At 42.5% G+C, this 15,858-nt stretch overlaps 1 protein-coding gene across 1 annotated transcript in view; it reads right to left on the bottom strand.

Moving 5' to 3' along the window:
- Positions 1–876: 876 nt before the first annotated feature.
- Positions 877–15,858, bottom strand: part of LOC102214383 (thyroid hormone receptor alpha-B) — a 158,572-nt gene continuing 143,590 nt past the window's right edge. The window contains exons 9-11 of the mRNA XM_005725832.1: positions 8,754–8,900; positions 6,175–6,433; positions 877–4,916 (exon numbers count right to left, since the gene is read on the bottom strand). Of these exons, the coding sequence (XP_005725889.1) occupies positions 4,666–4,916; positions 6,175–6,433; positions 8,754–8,900 (657 nt within the window). The 3' untranslated portion in view covers positions 877–4,665. The remainder of the gene's footprint in view (positions 4,917–6,174; positions 6,434–8,753; positions 8,901–15,858) is intronic.

Raw genomic sequence — 15,858 nt, 5'->3', positions numbered from 1 at the left:
GCTGGTGTGTGGAAGTTAGGTTGTGGGTGCCGGGGTCAGGTCCAGCCCCCTCCTGTCAGCTACATTCAATTCCATAAAACACTCAGCTATTACAGAAGTCAATCCCTCAGTCTCTGGGCCATTCACATTTTAGGTTTACCGTCTAAAGACTGTGCCTTTAAGGTGGAGAAGTGCTCACGTTGGCAGAGCTCAGAGCTGATGTCTCGACATTTTCTTGAGTTTAAGTTGCACCTCCTGTCATTCGAGAACCAAATCAATAAGGTAGAGGGCACCAAAGCTTGAGGGAAGAGTCCTTTTGTAACTTACACTGATGCGTACACAAGCACATATTATCTCGACATGTACACTTTTTTAAAATCTATATATGCATCTCTGAACTTTCACATGTGCCTGCAAAATATGACTCCTCCCAAGTTCCTTTGAGTCTTGTGTTGTGTGAGGTATGACAAGATTGTGTTTCAGTTTTTTTGTTTTTTTTTTGTATTTTCAGTTTTTGTTGCATTATTTTTTTTCTATTTGTTTTTTTTTTCTTTCCTCCAAAGATGTATTTCATTAAAAAAAAAAAAAGGAACAAAATATATATAAAAAAGAAATTCCTGGGTTTTTTTTGTTGGTTGTAAGTTTCCTCCTGATAAAAGGGGACGGACAACTGGACAGACACACGGACAAACAGATCAGTTGGCTTACAAACACAAACTATAGACGTGAAAAAGAAGTGAAATATGTTACACTGCACACATGGTCAAAAAGTGACAACAGCTGTTTTGTTTTTCTTTTACACAGAGCAGTTGAAGGGTCAAAAAAAACAAACAAACAGAAATATAAGAAAACAATAATAAAATGAAAAAAAAAATCTCCAATAATTTTGTTCCGGAGTCTTTTTTTTTTTTTTTTAAGTCATCTTTTTTTTTCATATTGTTTGACGGATGTAAAATCCTTTTCATATATCTTTTGTTTTCTTAATCTACATCAGACTCAGAAGGTAAAAAGCAGCATTATAACCCCTACTGTCACACGCACATACCCAGTCAGCTCACAACAACAAAGGCCGTCGATTTCTTTATCGGTTCTTTTACAAAGATGTGTTGGAATCCCAAACCTGCATCTCAGGAATGCGGGATCTGTCTTCCTGATCCTCACAATCTGAACGTTGGAGGTAATCCTTACAGTGGGAGCTGAGGGAGGACATTTGGGGTCGTCAGCTGGCACGGGAGTGGGGGTTTGCGTGGGGCTGCGTGGGAGCCGAAGGGGACATCTGCCCTTCCTCCCTGTGTTTGACGACATTGTCTCTGCAACCAGCCACATCACCCCTTCTCGCCCATGTCAATGATGGCAGTGAGAGTTGGGGCCCTCAGCTTTTTTTGTTTGTTTGTTTGTTTGTTTCCTGTCCTTTCTTCTTCTCTTGCATCCACGCATTCTCACACTCCAGTCTCTCGTCCCTGCTGCTTTGTCGGTCACATTCAATTGGTGGCGCCACTCTAAAAGGGCAGTTATGGCCAGCCTTGTTTCACAAGGCCTGGATCCTGTTTGGTGTGAATGAATCTGGACAAAACTGGGTATGAACTGCTCAGCGGTGACAGCTAGGATGCTTTGGGTAAAGGAGAGGATTTTCGGTGTTCAGAAGAGGGCTTAAAGTGAACTTTGAGTGGGCTCTAGTATGGGACAGTGAGTACTACACGGATAAAGAGAAAGCCCTCCTATGGAGGGATCTCTGCCCACTGCTTTTGGGCTGTTTTGGCTCTACTGGTGTAATGCTGACAACAGGACAGGTTTAGGGCAGAGCCCACTGCAAGTGCAAAGGCCCAGTTAAACAGAGCGGCTCAGGATACCCATTTGTGGTCAATTTTAATTGGGGAAACTAACCTGAAAAGGAGAGTTTATGGGGTGTTGCATTAGTGCAAAAACTCCCACCAGCCTGGCTGAGTGGGGTCTGTTATCATATTGATGGCGGGAGGGGGGGTTAGACTTGAGCTAGGCTCCAGAAATGGCAGTGTCACGGACTGGACAAGAGGAGGGTAGAAAAGAAAAGAGTGGGGATGGATCTCTAGAGGTGGTGATGCACTTTAGGAAGAGTCAAACCAGACTCCACCGCTGTGCCCAAAGATGGCGTTCCAGTTCCTCTCCCCTCCCAACTGCACTCAAGCTCTGAGGAGGTGTGGATAACCCATCCTGTGCATGTGCCCAGTATAAACTACTGCTTGGTATTGGATAGAAAATAAACTAGATTTCTTTCAACCCAGTGAGATTTGGCTTGGCCCCAGAATTGGATTGAACAGAGTGAGCTTTTGAAATCAAATCAAACACTCTTGTATGGTCATTTGGAGGGTAAACTTGTCATATCTGCCATGGATGTTTGAGCTGAGATATTACCGCTATAGTAGTGAGCGTTGGGGAGCTAGAAGTGCGATTGAGTTGCTTGTGAGGAGGCTTCACTCCATCATTTTTTATGTCAAACACACTGCCCATGCATGACAGAAAGCTGAAATTTTCCATGAAAATATTTACCAAGCTCCAGTGGCAGCTATCGTAAGTGTAGCGTGGTACGTCATCACCACATGCTGATTTGACGGGCGTGGCCACCTTGACTTTTCAGTTACTCCGTGTAATCGTTCCTCTTGCTGCTTTTTGCTTTAATGGGCTGCACATCCCACGCTGTCCTTCGTTGCTTCTGCGAGCCGGTTTCTGTCTTTAGAGAAACTGGTAAATCCAAATTTGAAAAGATGACACTTGGTCCCACTTGATAAAAAAAAAGAAAAAGAAAAAGAAGAAGAGATAACCCGAATGTTATGGGTACCACTCCCTGGAAGGGGGTAAAACCTTCCAGGGGGATGGTTGGCCCTCCTGTCTTCAGTGGTATTTCATTTGAACCAAGTGACAGCGCTGTGTGTATGTGTGTATTCTGCGAGTGTTTTAGTCTTTCCATGACTACGAGTGTGCACCTATGCAAAAAGCTATGCACATCTGTGTATCATTCTACACATACTCCAACTCTAATGGTGTATGTCTGTGTGTAGGCTGTGGGCAGCTGCCCTGTGTCCACAGAGGTGAGGTAGTGCCTGACACCACAGGGGCAGTAATGCTGCCCCAGCCTAGGGGTGTGTCCACTTTGAGGTAAATGGTAGCCTTCTTGGCATTTGCCTGCTCTCAGTGACGTCCATGGTAAAAAAAGAATAAAATAACCAAGAAACAAGAAAAAAAACAAAACAAAACAGAAGGCAAATGTGTATGGAAGCCTGGAGGGGCCACACTGAGTTGAGCCCACGATAAGAGGACTCTGTACAAACCCTGCAGGTTAGGGCTGTATATCAACACTGCCGTGCAGTGCATTCAGTAAAATGAGGCATTCACGTTACTCTGAGGTGATGTGTGTTTTCGTGTGTGTGTGAGAGAGTTAAAAAGACAAAAAGAGAGTCAGTGTGTATGTGATGAGGCCTGCCGTCTTGCTGGTGTTTGCTGCTATTCAGAGCCTCCTCGGAGGTTGGGTGTGGGAGATTTACTTCTGACCTCTGGCTACAGTCCAGCTTTTACGTTGTAATTCCTCTCTCTGTCCCTGCGCCTTCCTTTTCTCCCACCTCCCCTCTAAGCATCTCCCTTTCTCCTTCCCCTTCTTTTTCTCTTCCTTCCCTTCCTTCAATGCTGTAACTCTTCAGACAGAGAAGGGCTTACTTGTCATTCATAAGATGGTAGGCTGCTGGCACAAGCAGCATAGGCAATGACAAGGCAAGTCTGCTCGTGTGTGTGCGTATGTGTGTGTTGTATGTCACAGGAACCGGTCCAATGACAAAAATGAAAGTAGATATGAAGCCATGGTCTGTATGTTTTTCAAAGGTAGAGAACACAATTTCATAAAACTGGAGTAGCCTTATATAAATATAGCACCGGTTTCACAGGGATATGAGAAGAACAAGCTCCAAAAACAGCTGTCATGGCTCAGATTGAGTTGAGTAATTGATAAGTGGTGTGGCTGCTCTGCTTTACTGCCGCCGTTATACACCACGGAAACGTTTACGTCTGCTGAAATTTTTATGTGCAGTGTCTGCTAAATTCGTGCGCCTGCATGACTGTGAGCAACAAGATGACACTACTGTCCATACTTTCTGAATCAATGCCTTAACACTTATTCAGAAATAATACTGAGAGGTGCTGGCCAGCTTTGACGCTGGAAACATGGGCTTCAAGACAAGTGTAAATGTGTGACCGCTACAATAAAACCAAGGAGGGGGAACTGACCCTCCAAAGAGTGCTGCCCTGAAGAACTGAGGTGGAACAGGCTGTGAGTGTGTGTGTGTGTGTGTCTGTGTGTTTGTGTGTGTTTGTGTCTTGGCAAATGGCTACAACTCTTACTAGATAAGACATCATGCTCAGACAGAAGGGCCCCCAAACAGATTTTAAAACAGGGGTTGGTATAAGGAGGAGAAAGAGGTGGAGAAGAGGGTGTTCACAAAACAAAATCCTCTGTTTGCTTCACTCTCCTGTTGCTGGTGTGTTGTTTCTGATATTGTTGTTTCCAGTTTTAAAACCACATACTGTGAATGTGATGTCAGAGAAATGCAGATTCCTGCAGAGAGGATTCTCCCTCCATTCTTCCCCCACAAGCACGATGGACTAACCCATCTTCTGTTTCGCTCCAACTTTCTCTTCCCTTTGCGTGCCGGCAAGTGTGTCTCACACCTCCTGGTCCTCGAAGACCTCTAAGAAGAGCGGGGGGAAGAGTTCGTTGGGACATTCCACCTTCATGTGAAGGAAGCGACTGGCGTGGCACGCCCCGATCATCCGCAGGTCCGTCACCTTCATCAGAAGCTTCGGCCAGAAGTGGGGAATGTTGTGCTTGCGGTAGTTGATGTAGTGCTCGAACGCCAGCAGGTACGTCTCCTGGCACTTCTCGATCTTTTCCGTACAGGTCAGGCCTGAGCGATCTGCACAAAGCAAAGAAGGCGAGCGGGAAGAGGGAGCGGAGATGGCGGTGGGGAGGGGGTTGGAGAAGAAATATGGGAAAAGGATAGAAGAAGGAGATGGGAAAAGAGAACATATGGACAATGAGTACTACATAGTTGAAGATGTAAGAACTATAAATGTTAGCAATACTAAATAAGATGAGACCTGTTATCAAGCATCCAAGGTTCTTACTGCAAATAGCATTATATTATCATGGTGCCATCTGGGTGATTACAACCCAGAAAAAAAATCCTAATTTTCCAGTTTTCCAGTGTTTTTATGCTTCTAGACTAATTAAACTAGAAGCATAAAAACATTGGTCAGATGGCCCAGGATCCCACTCACATCCTGGGCCATCTGACCTCAGGAATTCGCATGATAAGGTGGGGCCAGGTTTCACAATGAACACACCCGAAACTCTGGCTGATTGGGACCCACGCCCAGTTTCCCATCTTGGCTCAGGCGATTAGAGGATCATCAGGGGGTCCTTTTGTCCCTCTGTGGGGGGTCACTCCCACTAGGTTTATATCTGGGACTCTCCACCATTTGACCTTAGAACTGAAGAAGCTTCTCGGATGAGAGGTGAAACGTCTTCAAGCAACTTAAAGAAGTCCAGACGCTTTTCTTTGCAAGCTCCTTTGACTTTAACCATGCATGTTTTAGGAACGTGGGAGAAGGCCGGAATATCACTCAACAAAATGAAAAGAAATGACCACATAGATCCCAGCACCTTCTTGCTGTGAGCCGATGGTGCTAACCATGGGGCAGCAGCACCAAATATATATTAATATATTATTTATGTATATTTGCCATCTTTTAAATAATTGGTGGATGCACTGAGAGAGATGAGGGCATCCCCTCTTTTTTTGCATCCTACTATTTGAAAAAACTGCACTTTTGCGCATGTACGTAATAAATGTTCTACAATAAATAAACCAAGACTAGAGACATGCAAAGACTTATTCATCACATTTAAATTGAGCTCCCAACACTGAATATGCATGTGGACATTTATCTTCAGACTATAATTAGATTTTGATTCAAAATAGGCTACATTGTATGATATGTAGAGTATCGAGTAATGATGTCTTTGTATTGCAACTGCAAGGCCAAAGGAGACTAAAAATTTGCATTTAAATTGCATTAAATTCAAACTGATATATCACTAATAACATGTGCAACAAGTCCAGAGACTGCCATGTAGCTTTAAATATGTGGAATAAAGGTTTTAGCATTAACCTGAGCTCATGAGAAGCACGGCTTGCAAGAGCGCCACTTCCGTGTCGTCAAGGTTGAACTGTGCCAGGCTCTTGCCCAAATCAAAGATGGCGTCCGATACCACGCCCAGCCCGCCGTTCTTCAGTTGCTCCCGCTTCACAGCCATCTCCCCACTGAGCGTCAGTGTCTCGCTCTCCGGGTCGTAGCGCATGGCTGCGCGCAAGGACATGATCTCCATGCAGCAGCCCTTCAACAGGATGATCTGGTCTTCACAAGGCAGCTGGTGAATGAAAAACACGTTCGTTTTCATTTCCGAGCAAACATATTGTCATATTCTCAAAAACAAAGCAAGTACGTAAGAAAAGTTTATCTATGAAGCGCTTTTCACAGACAAGCGGTCACGCGAAAGGCTAAAAATAAACGTGAACATTAAGTGCAAAAAAACCAAAAACAAAACGATTTAACAGGTTTTTTAAATAAATAAATAATCATTCAATAAAAGATACCACTATACTTTACATGCTGTTTATGCTGAGTCACTATAATGTCATCTGAAAGTTGATGTCCTTGTATGTTTTTACCAAATTTATTTACCCATTTTTACTGTATTTTATTTAGTTTACTGTATTTCAGAGAGCTGTTTTCCTTTATAAACCATTTTGCTGTATAATATCCATCCATCCGCTCATTATCTGGATCTAAAGGCTGGGGCAGCAGTCTGAGCAGAGATGCCCAGACCTCCTTTTCACCAGCTCTTCTTCCAGAAACACCAGAAGCCATCTGAGAGGTATATTCTCTGCAGTGAGCCCTGGTTTGCCCGGGGCCAACATTCCAGCTGAACATGCCAAAAACACCTCAACAAGGAGGTGTTCAGGAGGCGTCCTAATCAGGTGCTCCAACCACTTCACCTAGCTCCTTTCAATGTGGAGGAATAGTGGCTCTAATCTGAGTCCATCCCAAATTACTGAGCTCCTCAGCCAATCTGGATCGCAGACACCCTTCAGTGGAAACTCAATTAAGCTGCTTGTATCATCTCGTTTTATGGCCGATATCAACGGGTCGTAGTAATAAATAACTACAAAAATGAAGCAAGCTAACAAAAAAATGTCTTCTGCAGCATTATTTCAAACACTGGCATCTGTATACATCCATGGTTTCACAGCCGGTACTGCCCTGCAAACCTGCCATCCACAAACTGAATCTTTGACACCAATTTTTTATTTAATTCAGTAAGTTTCATAGAAAAATGAGAAATATCTGCCCTTCAGTTGATTGCCTTAGTGCTCACACATTAGATATGACTCAGCTGCGTTGCTACCTTCCCACATCTTCGCCATTATCCAAGTGTCAATAAAGCAGTACAGCAAATAATGGCAGAGAGAATTTAGGTAAAGAGGATACTAAATAATAAATGAGAGCAAGGAAGGCAGAGAGACGTGCTAAAGAGGAAGGGATGGGAGGAGGAGAAATATGAAGATGGGCTGAAAACAGGCGTACTTCCCCCCCCCCACTGATGAACACAGATTATGACTAATACACCCTGATTTACATGGATATTAGAAACTCTGGGTTAAAACCTGTTCAATTAAATCTGCAGCCTCTGATGTGCTGAATTAATCGTACCTTGATGTAAGCTGGTTTCTTTCCTCGTTGCTCTTGACTGCAGAGCAGATTAATTGACATTCACTGGCTTGATTTGTCTTGTAAATTTCTAACTAGGGGGCAGGCTTAAAAGTAAATGCCTAATAATGCAGTTAGTACTGCATCAATTTGTCAAAAAGCAACAGATTAATTTTTACTGGCTAAATGAATGCTGGCTTTGTTTCTGTGGATTCTTATTAGTAATTTATTGCAGAGCCACGAACAGATCGCTTGTAAGCCAAACAAGTTCCCTCCCTCTGCCTCTTTAATCAGATTAAAATGGCTTCTTTTATAATAAAATATGTTACAATGTGAGAAGAAGATAGGAAATTAAACATTGCTGATCATGTGCTTGTGTCTGGAATATTCAAACTTTAAATTTGTTATAGCTAAACTATGAGGAGTTTATTCATGCTCAGACACTGACCTGATTAGTAGTATCCATCATGATAGCGATTCTTGTATAATAATTATACAATGCATTAAAATATGCTGATTAAAAAATAAAAAAGTGACATTTTCATAAACTCTAATAGATCACAGTAAAGACTTTTTCCTCTTCTGTAATTCATCACGCAGCAGACTCACAGTCATACTGCTCTGTCACTACAGCTGTCCCGCTAGACAACAGTTCTGATACACCCTGATAATTATCCAATCACCCGAGGTCTCATTACAAGCAGCGCAGAAGGGAAACATGATTACGTGCTGCTAAGTGAGGCAGGCCAAACAGGAGCAGGAATGCTTCACTAATTGTCAGAAACAAAGGCCGGTTTATTTTGCAAACACTGCGATTGCTTGAGGATATATGTAAATGATCAGCACTTTCCTTGTGTGCTGGACTTTTCTGGTAAACTGAAGCAGTCTTGGTTTAGCTGTGGTAAATGAACAGTTTTGCCAATTTTTGTGTTAATTCTGGCCTCCGCTGTGCTCTTCAGGTCAAATTAACCGCCACTCACCTCAGAGAACATGGGCAGTTTTTTGGCAAAGTCAACGACACGGGTGATGGCGGGAGTGATGATCTTGGTGAACTCGCTGAAGGCCTCCAGGTCCACCTTGTCTCCGTCTGATGTTGGAGCGACTGGAGACTGGCCGATTTTCTCTGGCTAAATGGGGAAATAAATGTGGGCGGTTGATTAGTGCACAGAGGAAAAGTTAAATTAGATATTAGTAAAGCAGAAAAGAATAAAAACTGTTTCATCCATATATGATGAACCTAGTTTACAGCTCTGCAAAGTGAAGCCCAGGCTTCTAATGCCCAAGCAACTGCAAACCAGCCCTGAGGGTCCCTCGATCTTTGACCTCAGTAAACACTTTCATGAATATTTATGGGTTCAGTCGCTGGTTTAACACTTATGTGCAACAAAATGCTGATTTTGTCAATTATGAGTCAGAAACAAGGATAAAGTAGGGCTTACTAAACAATGCACAATGTCACGATTGCTACCTACATCTTTTAAATGCAGTCAAAAGACTGAACTGACTGAACTGTGGGCCAATTGCATTGTTTCAAATGCTTATAGTCAACAATTCCATAAAAACATCAAAAACAACCACGCTCAGTGTTGTCCAAAGCCTATAATATCCTAAGTATCCAGTGGACAGTAGATCAGTGCTTCTGTACCAATCGTGGAAACCAGTATGACTTAAGACAGGGGTGTCCAACTCCAGGCCCCAAGGGCCAGCGTCCTGCAGGTTTTAGATATCACCCTGGGTCCGAACATCTGAATCAAATGATTAGTCCATTACCAGGCCTTTGGAGAACTTCAAGACATCTTGAGGAGGTAATTTAGCCATTTGAATCAGCTGTGATGGATCAAGGATGCATCTGAAACCTGCAGGACACCGGCCCTCGAGGCCTGGAGTTGGACACCCCTGACTTAAGAGGACACTGAGGAGGCCTGTGCAGGAGACACTTTGGAACACACCCCTCATGTCTCTTTGACATTAAAGTGATGTCATTCATCAGCTTGATAGTTTAAAGCATGATCCTACACAAAATTACAAAATAAATGGAATGGAAATGTGCTGGGGATATCATGCGCTCACAGTCAGCTGTCCTAGTCTGTGATCCACTTCTTGACTTAGAGAAAGCATCCCTCCTGTTTGTCTCCATGTTTGCCTCTGCAGTCTAAGACAGACATTTTTGCACTTTTATAACTGTGGCTACATTTGTCTATGTGTACTACGCATAGCCTTTTTTTTTCATAGCAAAGTGATTCGAGCCAACCCCCAGTCACAGCTGCTTGCCTTTCCAGTTCGTACGGTGTGTTGTTGTAGTTGAGCACCTCAGACAAAGTAGTAAATCTTATGGCCTTTTTATGGAATTTCTTTAAGGTGTTTCAGAACACAACATTTTTCTAAATGGTTTGTTTTCCACAAAGTGCTGCAAATCAACGAACAGTTTTTCAGAGGACAGTGGAGTGTCCTTGGAGAAAGGACGGGGACATGTAATCAAACAGATAACACTTACTTAAAGGGAGACCGCCGATCACTAATATATATATGTTTACAGAGTTGTTTGAATTGATGTTATGACTATGAAAAATATTGTTTCCCGCTCCAGTAAATAAAGCATGTGTCAGGGACAGAGTCATTTATTCAGACTTTGCTCCGGCTATAAATGGGATGAGATAAAAGTAGAGGAATAATCACCTCGAACAAAGAGTCATCAATCATGATGCAGAGGAAGAAGGATTGCGTAAGTCAGTGCAAACACAGCCAGTCCTCTGCTGTGAGGCTGAAAGCCGGGCAATTATGGAAAATTTCAAGTAGTTGTTATAATAACTTTGATGGACTGCAACTCTTGTCGTGCAAGAGCCAAAACAAAACATTGCTTTTGTTGGTGGAGGTCAGCGGCCATTTTTCATGGCAGTATTGGGAAAACAGCTGTCGGGAGAGAGACGGGCAGATCTCTCGGGTTTAGCTCTGTGTCACGATTCACAACTGACACAGATGACAATGTAATATAGTCTTTAGCTCAATCCATCCAGGATTAGTATTACCGGGGGACTTAATGTGATTTGGAAATGATCCCATCATGTCACTGTTCTGTGTGATGAATTTGTATGGCATAAGCAAAGTTTGTATTTCACTCAAATTTTCTACCATCATCCGCAGACTTGATTACAAATATTCATTAGGAAAAATGTCGCTCAGCTCACGCTGCCATTGATCCCATCCATCTGATCATCCTTTGGGATTTTGCTTCTGATGGATTTCAGCCTGCATTTTCTGTAAACTGTTCATCATGCTGTGTGGCAACATGAGTCATGAAATCGCACACAAATGCTGCTCCAAGCTTTGCTGACGCAAACTCCTCTACTCAAATTCTCAAGCAGAAAAAGAGGCAGCAGAAAAACAAAAAACTTGGAAAGAAAAGAGCTCAAATCGCAGACGCTGACTCTCACTGGTCCTCTGGCAAAATATGTTATGTAATTCCCAGTGAAGTTTGCACAGGCACAAAAATACAATCGTTGCTGATTATTACACTTCACTAGTTAATACTAGTATAGGGTAAAAAGGTGAGTGCACAGACAGTGTAAAAAGAAGATGCTCTTTTCGATAGCCACCTGGAGGAGACCCAGGAGGCCGAAGACTTTGGGAAAACGTCCCTCAGCTCCTTTTCTCAATGGTCTTATGTGCTTTGTCACTTGCTAACATCAGCTGGTGTCCCTCACTCTTAATGGGGACAAAAGAGAAGCACTTAAAGAAAGCAAGCAGGCTTTAGATCTGCTAAAATTACAAATCTACTGTGCAATATTTGCAGCCTGTGCAGAAATCACCCCGCATGATGGCAGCAGCAACAGAGAGAGTTGGGGATGGTCTTCTCTTCTTTGAACCAATGCATCTGTAAAGGCAACACTCCACAGATCCCATCGTCACTACCCGACTTCATGGGTACAATTTTATTTACACAAGAACACTTTTAAACTCTTTAATTACTCATTCGGACTTACCGTCCTTTTAAATTAAACATGACAAAGTAGACTTGATAGTTTGCCAAGTGCGTATTATGGAGGGGTGGCATCCAGTATCTTTAAATTAAAAGCGTTTCAGTAAAGCTCGCCTAATCAATAAAATGCAAATGCAGTTCATGCAGCATTGTTCTGCTCTGGCAGTGATACAGTTCACAATTTTTAAGAATCCGCTCAACAGCATTTGTTTCGTGTATCTAGTTTGCAGGACTATTTTCCAAGTTTTAACCCAGCTATATGTGTGAGTAGTGTATTTGATTCATTCCTCAACTGTGTGTTAACACAATGCTACAGTCTTCCCAGTGGCTGTTCATCCCAAGGTCAGATGCGTGGTGTGCAATGCTCAAAGAAATTGCAAAAAAAAAAAACAAAACCCAAAACAATCTGAAAATAAACAACAAATAAACACCAACATGGATGCTAAATGCTAAAGCTGATGACAGGACAATTAAAAAAAAGCCTCCTCTCTGTAAAAAGGATAGAGCTGCAAGTCTGCAGAGCTGCATGTGAATAAAACACAGGAGTTCTATGAGACCAAAACGCTGATGTCTGGTCATTACGCACAGCGCCAGAATTGGTGAAAACCAAATACAGCATACCAGCACAAACCCCTCAAACCAACTGTCAGGGTGGTGGAGGAGGCCTGTTTTGCAACCACAAGACTTTCAGTAACTGAGTCGACCGCAGATTACTCTTGTATACCAAAAAGAGGTATACAAGAGTGAAGGCAGGTAGAGTTTGACCCAAACTAAGTCATGCTATATGACAATGATCACAAGCGCAGCAGCAAATCCAAAACAGAATGACTGAAAAAGGAAAGACTCAAGTGTTTAAACCGACTGTAATGCTTCAACAGAGCTCTGCATAAACAAATGCCTGCAAACCTCAATGAACTAAAGCAACATTGTAAAGAAGATTGGGCCAAAATTCCTCCACATGGATATGAGACTGAAAAAGTCACACAGAAAATGCTAACTTCAAGTTATCGGGATGTTCTAAAACTTTCACAGCCCTGCATAGAGGCCTGTGAAAACGTTCTTTTTCACATGACTGCAGCTGGTGAATTGGTATTGCCATAGAGCCGTTCATGCACAATGAATGTATGGGTATTAATTAGTATTTGTAAATGGTTTCCTCTTCTCTGGCCTATGCAATGCTCATATGTGCTTTCTAATGGACTTGTGTGATTTTCTTGCAACTGTTATTGTTTATTTACTGCATAGCCATCTGGGTGACACTGAGGAAATGCACTCAGCTGTACCCGCAGAGATGGCAAGGGATTATGTGTTTGTTTGCTGCTGTACAGACTAGTTAGTCAGGGAGCCGAAGCAGGCTTTTTAATAAGTGTTAAGCTCTCCTTGAACTGCACATTGAAAAGGAAAAGGCCCAGAATGTGTCCCAAAGGAAGCCAAAAGATATTTAGACTTGAAGATGAGCAGCATTACATTCAGGGAATTTGCTCATTAAGAGGAGAAAACAGTAAAAACTTTTTGCTGCAGTGTCATCCTGACCTTTTATTTTATCAGATGCAATAGGTCTGCAAAAAGTTTGCTGCTGCAGAGCTGGAGAAGATAAATTGGGTTCACTGTTGTGCAACAGTGAACATGTGTGTGGTTAAAATGCATTACTAATGAATAAATTATCACCAATCACAGAAATGTGACGGAACATTGATAGTGAAACAGCCACAACATGCTGAATTGTTATCAGTGCCAATCACTCAGAAGCGACTTTGCAAGGTGCAAGAATTTTAGATATACAAGGTCACATATCATTTGCATATCAGTGCTTTAAATACACAGTAGAGTAAAATGAACTGCATGGCATGATCGTAAGAGCACCTCATGAGTACAGGTTAAAAAACTGCTGTTTTTAACTCTGGATATCTCTGTTCAACCAAAACCACATGCCCACCATGCATGAATCACATATGTCTGTTTCTCATTGCCTGGTTGCAGCACAACTAAGTAGCTAGAGAGAGCTTTTCAAGGCCTTTTAATGTTTTTGAGAGCAACAGCTTAAAGGTCAGAAGTTCAGGACCAATCGGGGGAAAAAAGGAGGTTTGTGTGAGATGAAGTGCCGCCGTGACGATTTATGCTTCACTTCTCCCGCCTAACAAACTGAATAGAAAACTTGGAACAAGTAGTGCATTTTGACCATTAGTAGCTGGGAAGTAGAAAGAAGATGGATAGTTCGCCATCCCGCCTGTTAGTAAATATGAGTGAATAATTTTGCATTCATGCTTCACAAATTTGTATGATCCCGTGTATTGTAGTTCTATCTTTGAGAACTATCTGAATATTGAGGGAAAAGCCTTTTGAATACACATGGAATCAATCTTATCCTACTGCATTGGAAAGCTGCAGACCACCAGTGTGCTGACATTCCTTTCTTTGAGACGGGGTTGTTGACGTCGACGAGACGTTACACCTCGTCTGCAGCTCGTTTGATGGATGCATGAATATGTAGGTGTGCACAAACAAAACTATCTCATGCATTTTCTGCAGACTGCGTTGAACTGTGAACGAACAAGATTTGCTATTACTTTTAATAGAAACTCTATCAGACAATTAGGAATGCTATGACCTTTGGATCGATGTAGAGACCCACACAGGCACAGCTGCCGCACACAGCTGAACCGAATCTTCTCTCATCAACGCCGTTTCCAGATGCCAGACCAAAGCGTGTGAGAGAGAACACTGTGTTACAAGTCAGAGCAGTGTGTTCCCCTCCATAAATGATTCAATGGGCTAGATATGTTAGTTGGTCTTAGCAACAATAAAAAATCTGAAACATCAGGCCCCGCATTATCTCTGAAACGGTTTCATTCACAAGCAGTCAACACTGCCACAATGTGCTGTGGGTGATGCCACGAGACAAACAAACAAAGCACACACAACTAAAAATGGAAACAGAGTGGCTCATGTGTCACTTCTTCTTGGTCTAAAAATTAGATTAAGTGTAATGATAGCAGATGTTTTCTTATTATCCTTTATAGTCTGTAAAGCCTCAGCCACACAGACCTAGAGAGCAGTCAGCAACCCAATGGGAACCCCTGGTCAGTAGGGAAAAAATGTGTTTCCCTCAACTGGTTGGATTCTGTAGGCTGCTGCTGTCACTGGCTGAAATTCATTGCACTTAGGCTAAGGCACTAAAAATATACTTTGAATTCCTCTGGTTGCTAGAACCAGTGGTCAGCTGTAATTTACATAGAAAGTATGTTAAATAGCCAACAAGTGCTAGAGGAAGCAGACCAGAAGTCGTGCCTTACTGCTGAAACAAACACATTTAATCTGAAGGGGAATGCTCTCTGCGCTTCACACTATTAACAGTTTCACTGCCGCTACCAAAGAGTTGGCAAGTGCTTGTAAACAAGTCGCAAGCTACAAGCCACTGCAGCAGTCTGCTAGCGGCCAAATTGATCGTAATAAGGTTTTCGAGGTAGCACCATACATTTCTTTGAGACCAACTTCACCTACCAACTGCCGGCAACCTCTTGCAAAGCAGTTGGAGAATACACGTTTTTGCCTGGAGACTGAAGGTTGCCTGCAGGTTGCTATCCAGTGTCTAGGCCTGTGTGAATGACACCTAAGGACCACCTCTCTCAAGCACTTTGTTACTTTTTTTTAAATTAAAAAAGATGCATTAGAATTAAAATTTCCACTTTAGGCTGCATTGTGTTGAGATTATTGCCTGCCATGGTCTTAAAGTTCCCATATTTGAACAAAAGGGTTCTAGGGACTTTTAACACCATACAGATGAGTGTGGTGAGTTCATGCTTAAAATGTGCATTGGCATCCACACGACAGTTTAACTTTCCCCTGTGCTTATAAAGGTTTAAGTCAGCTATAGAGAACAAAACCATTTTTAGCATCAGGCAGTTATTTCTACTTTAGAATTTGCCATTTTCACATAAGAGTCTACCGTTACTGATCGCTACAGTAGTCAGTCGCAATCGGCCACCAGAGGAAATCGAACTATTTACATATTTTCAATTTGTTCGTGTGGGTTGCAGCTGGTTTCTACACATATACGCGAGGTACTCATGTATCCCCCCCATATTCTTTATTTGTTCTGTGCCTGTATC

The sequence above is a fragment of the Pundamilia nyererei genome, unplaced genomic scaffold (assembly GCF_000239375.1).
Source record: "Pundamilia nyererei isolate P.nyererei 1_Seehausen unplaced genomic scaffold, PunNye1.0 scaffold00017, whole genome shotgun sequence".
Lineage (NCBI taxonomy): Eukaryota > Metazoa > Chordata > Actinopteri > Cichliformes > Cichlidae > Pundamilia > Pundamilia nyererei.
Note: the sequence above shows the minus strand (reverse complement) of the source record. Positions and strands in the feature narration are given on the sequence as shown.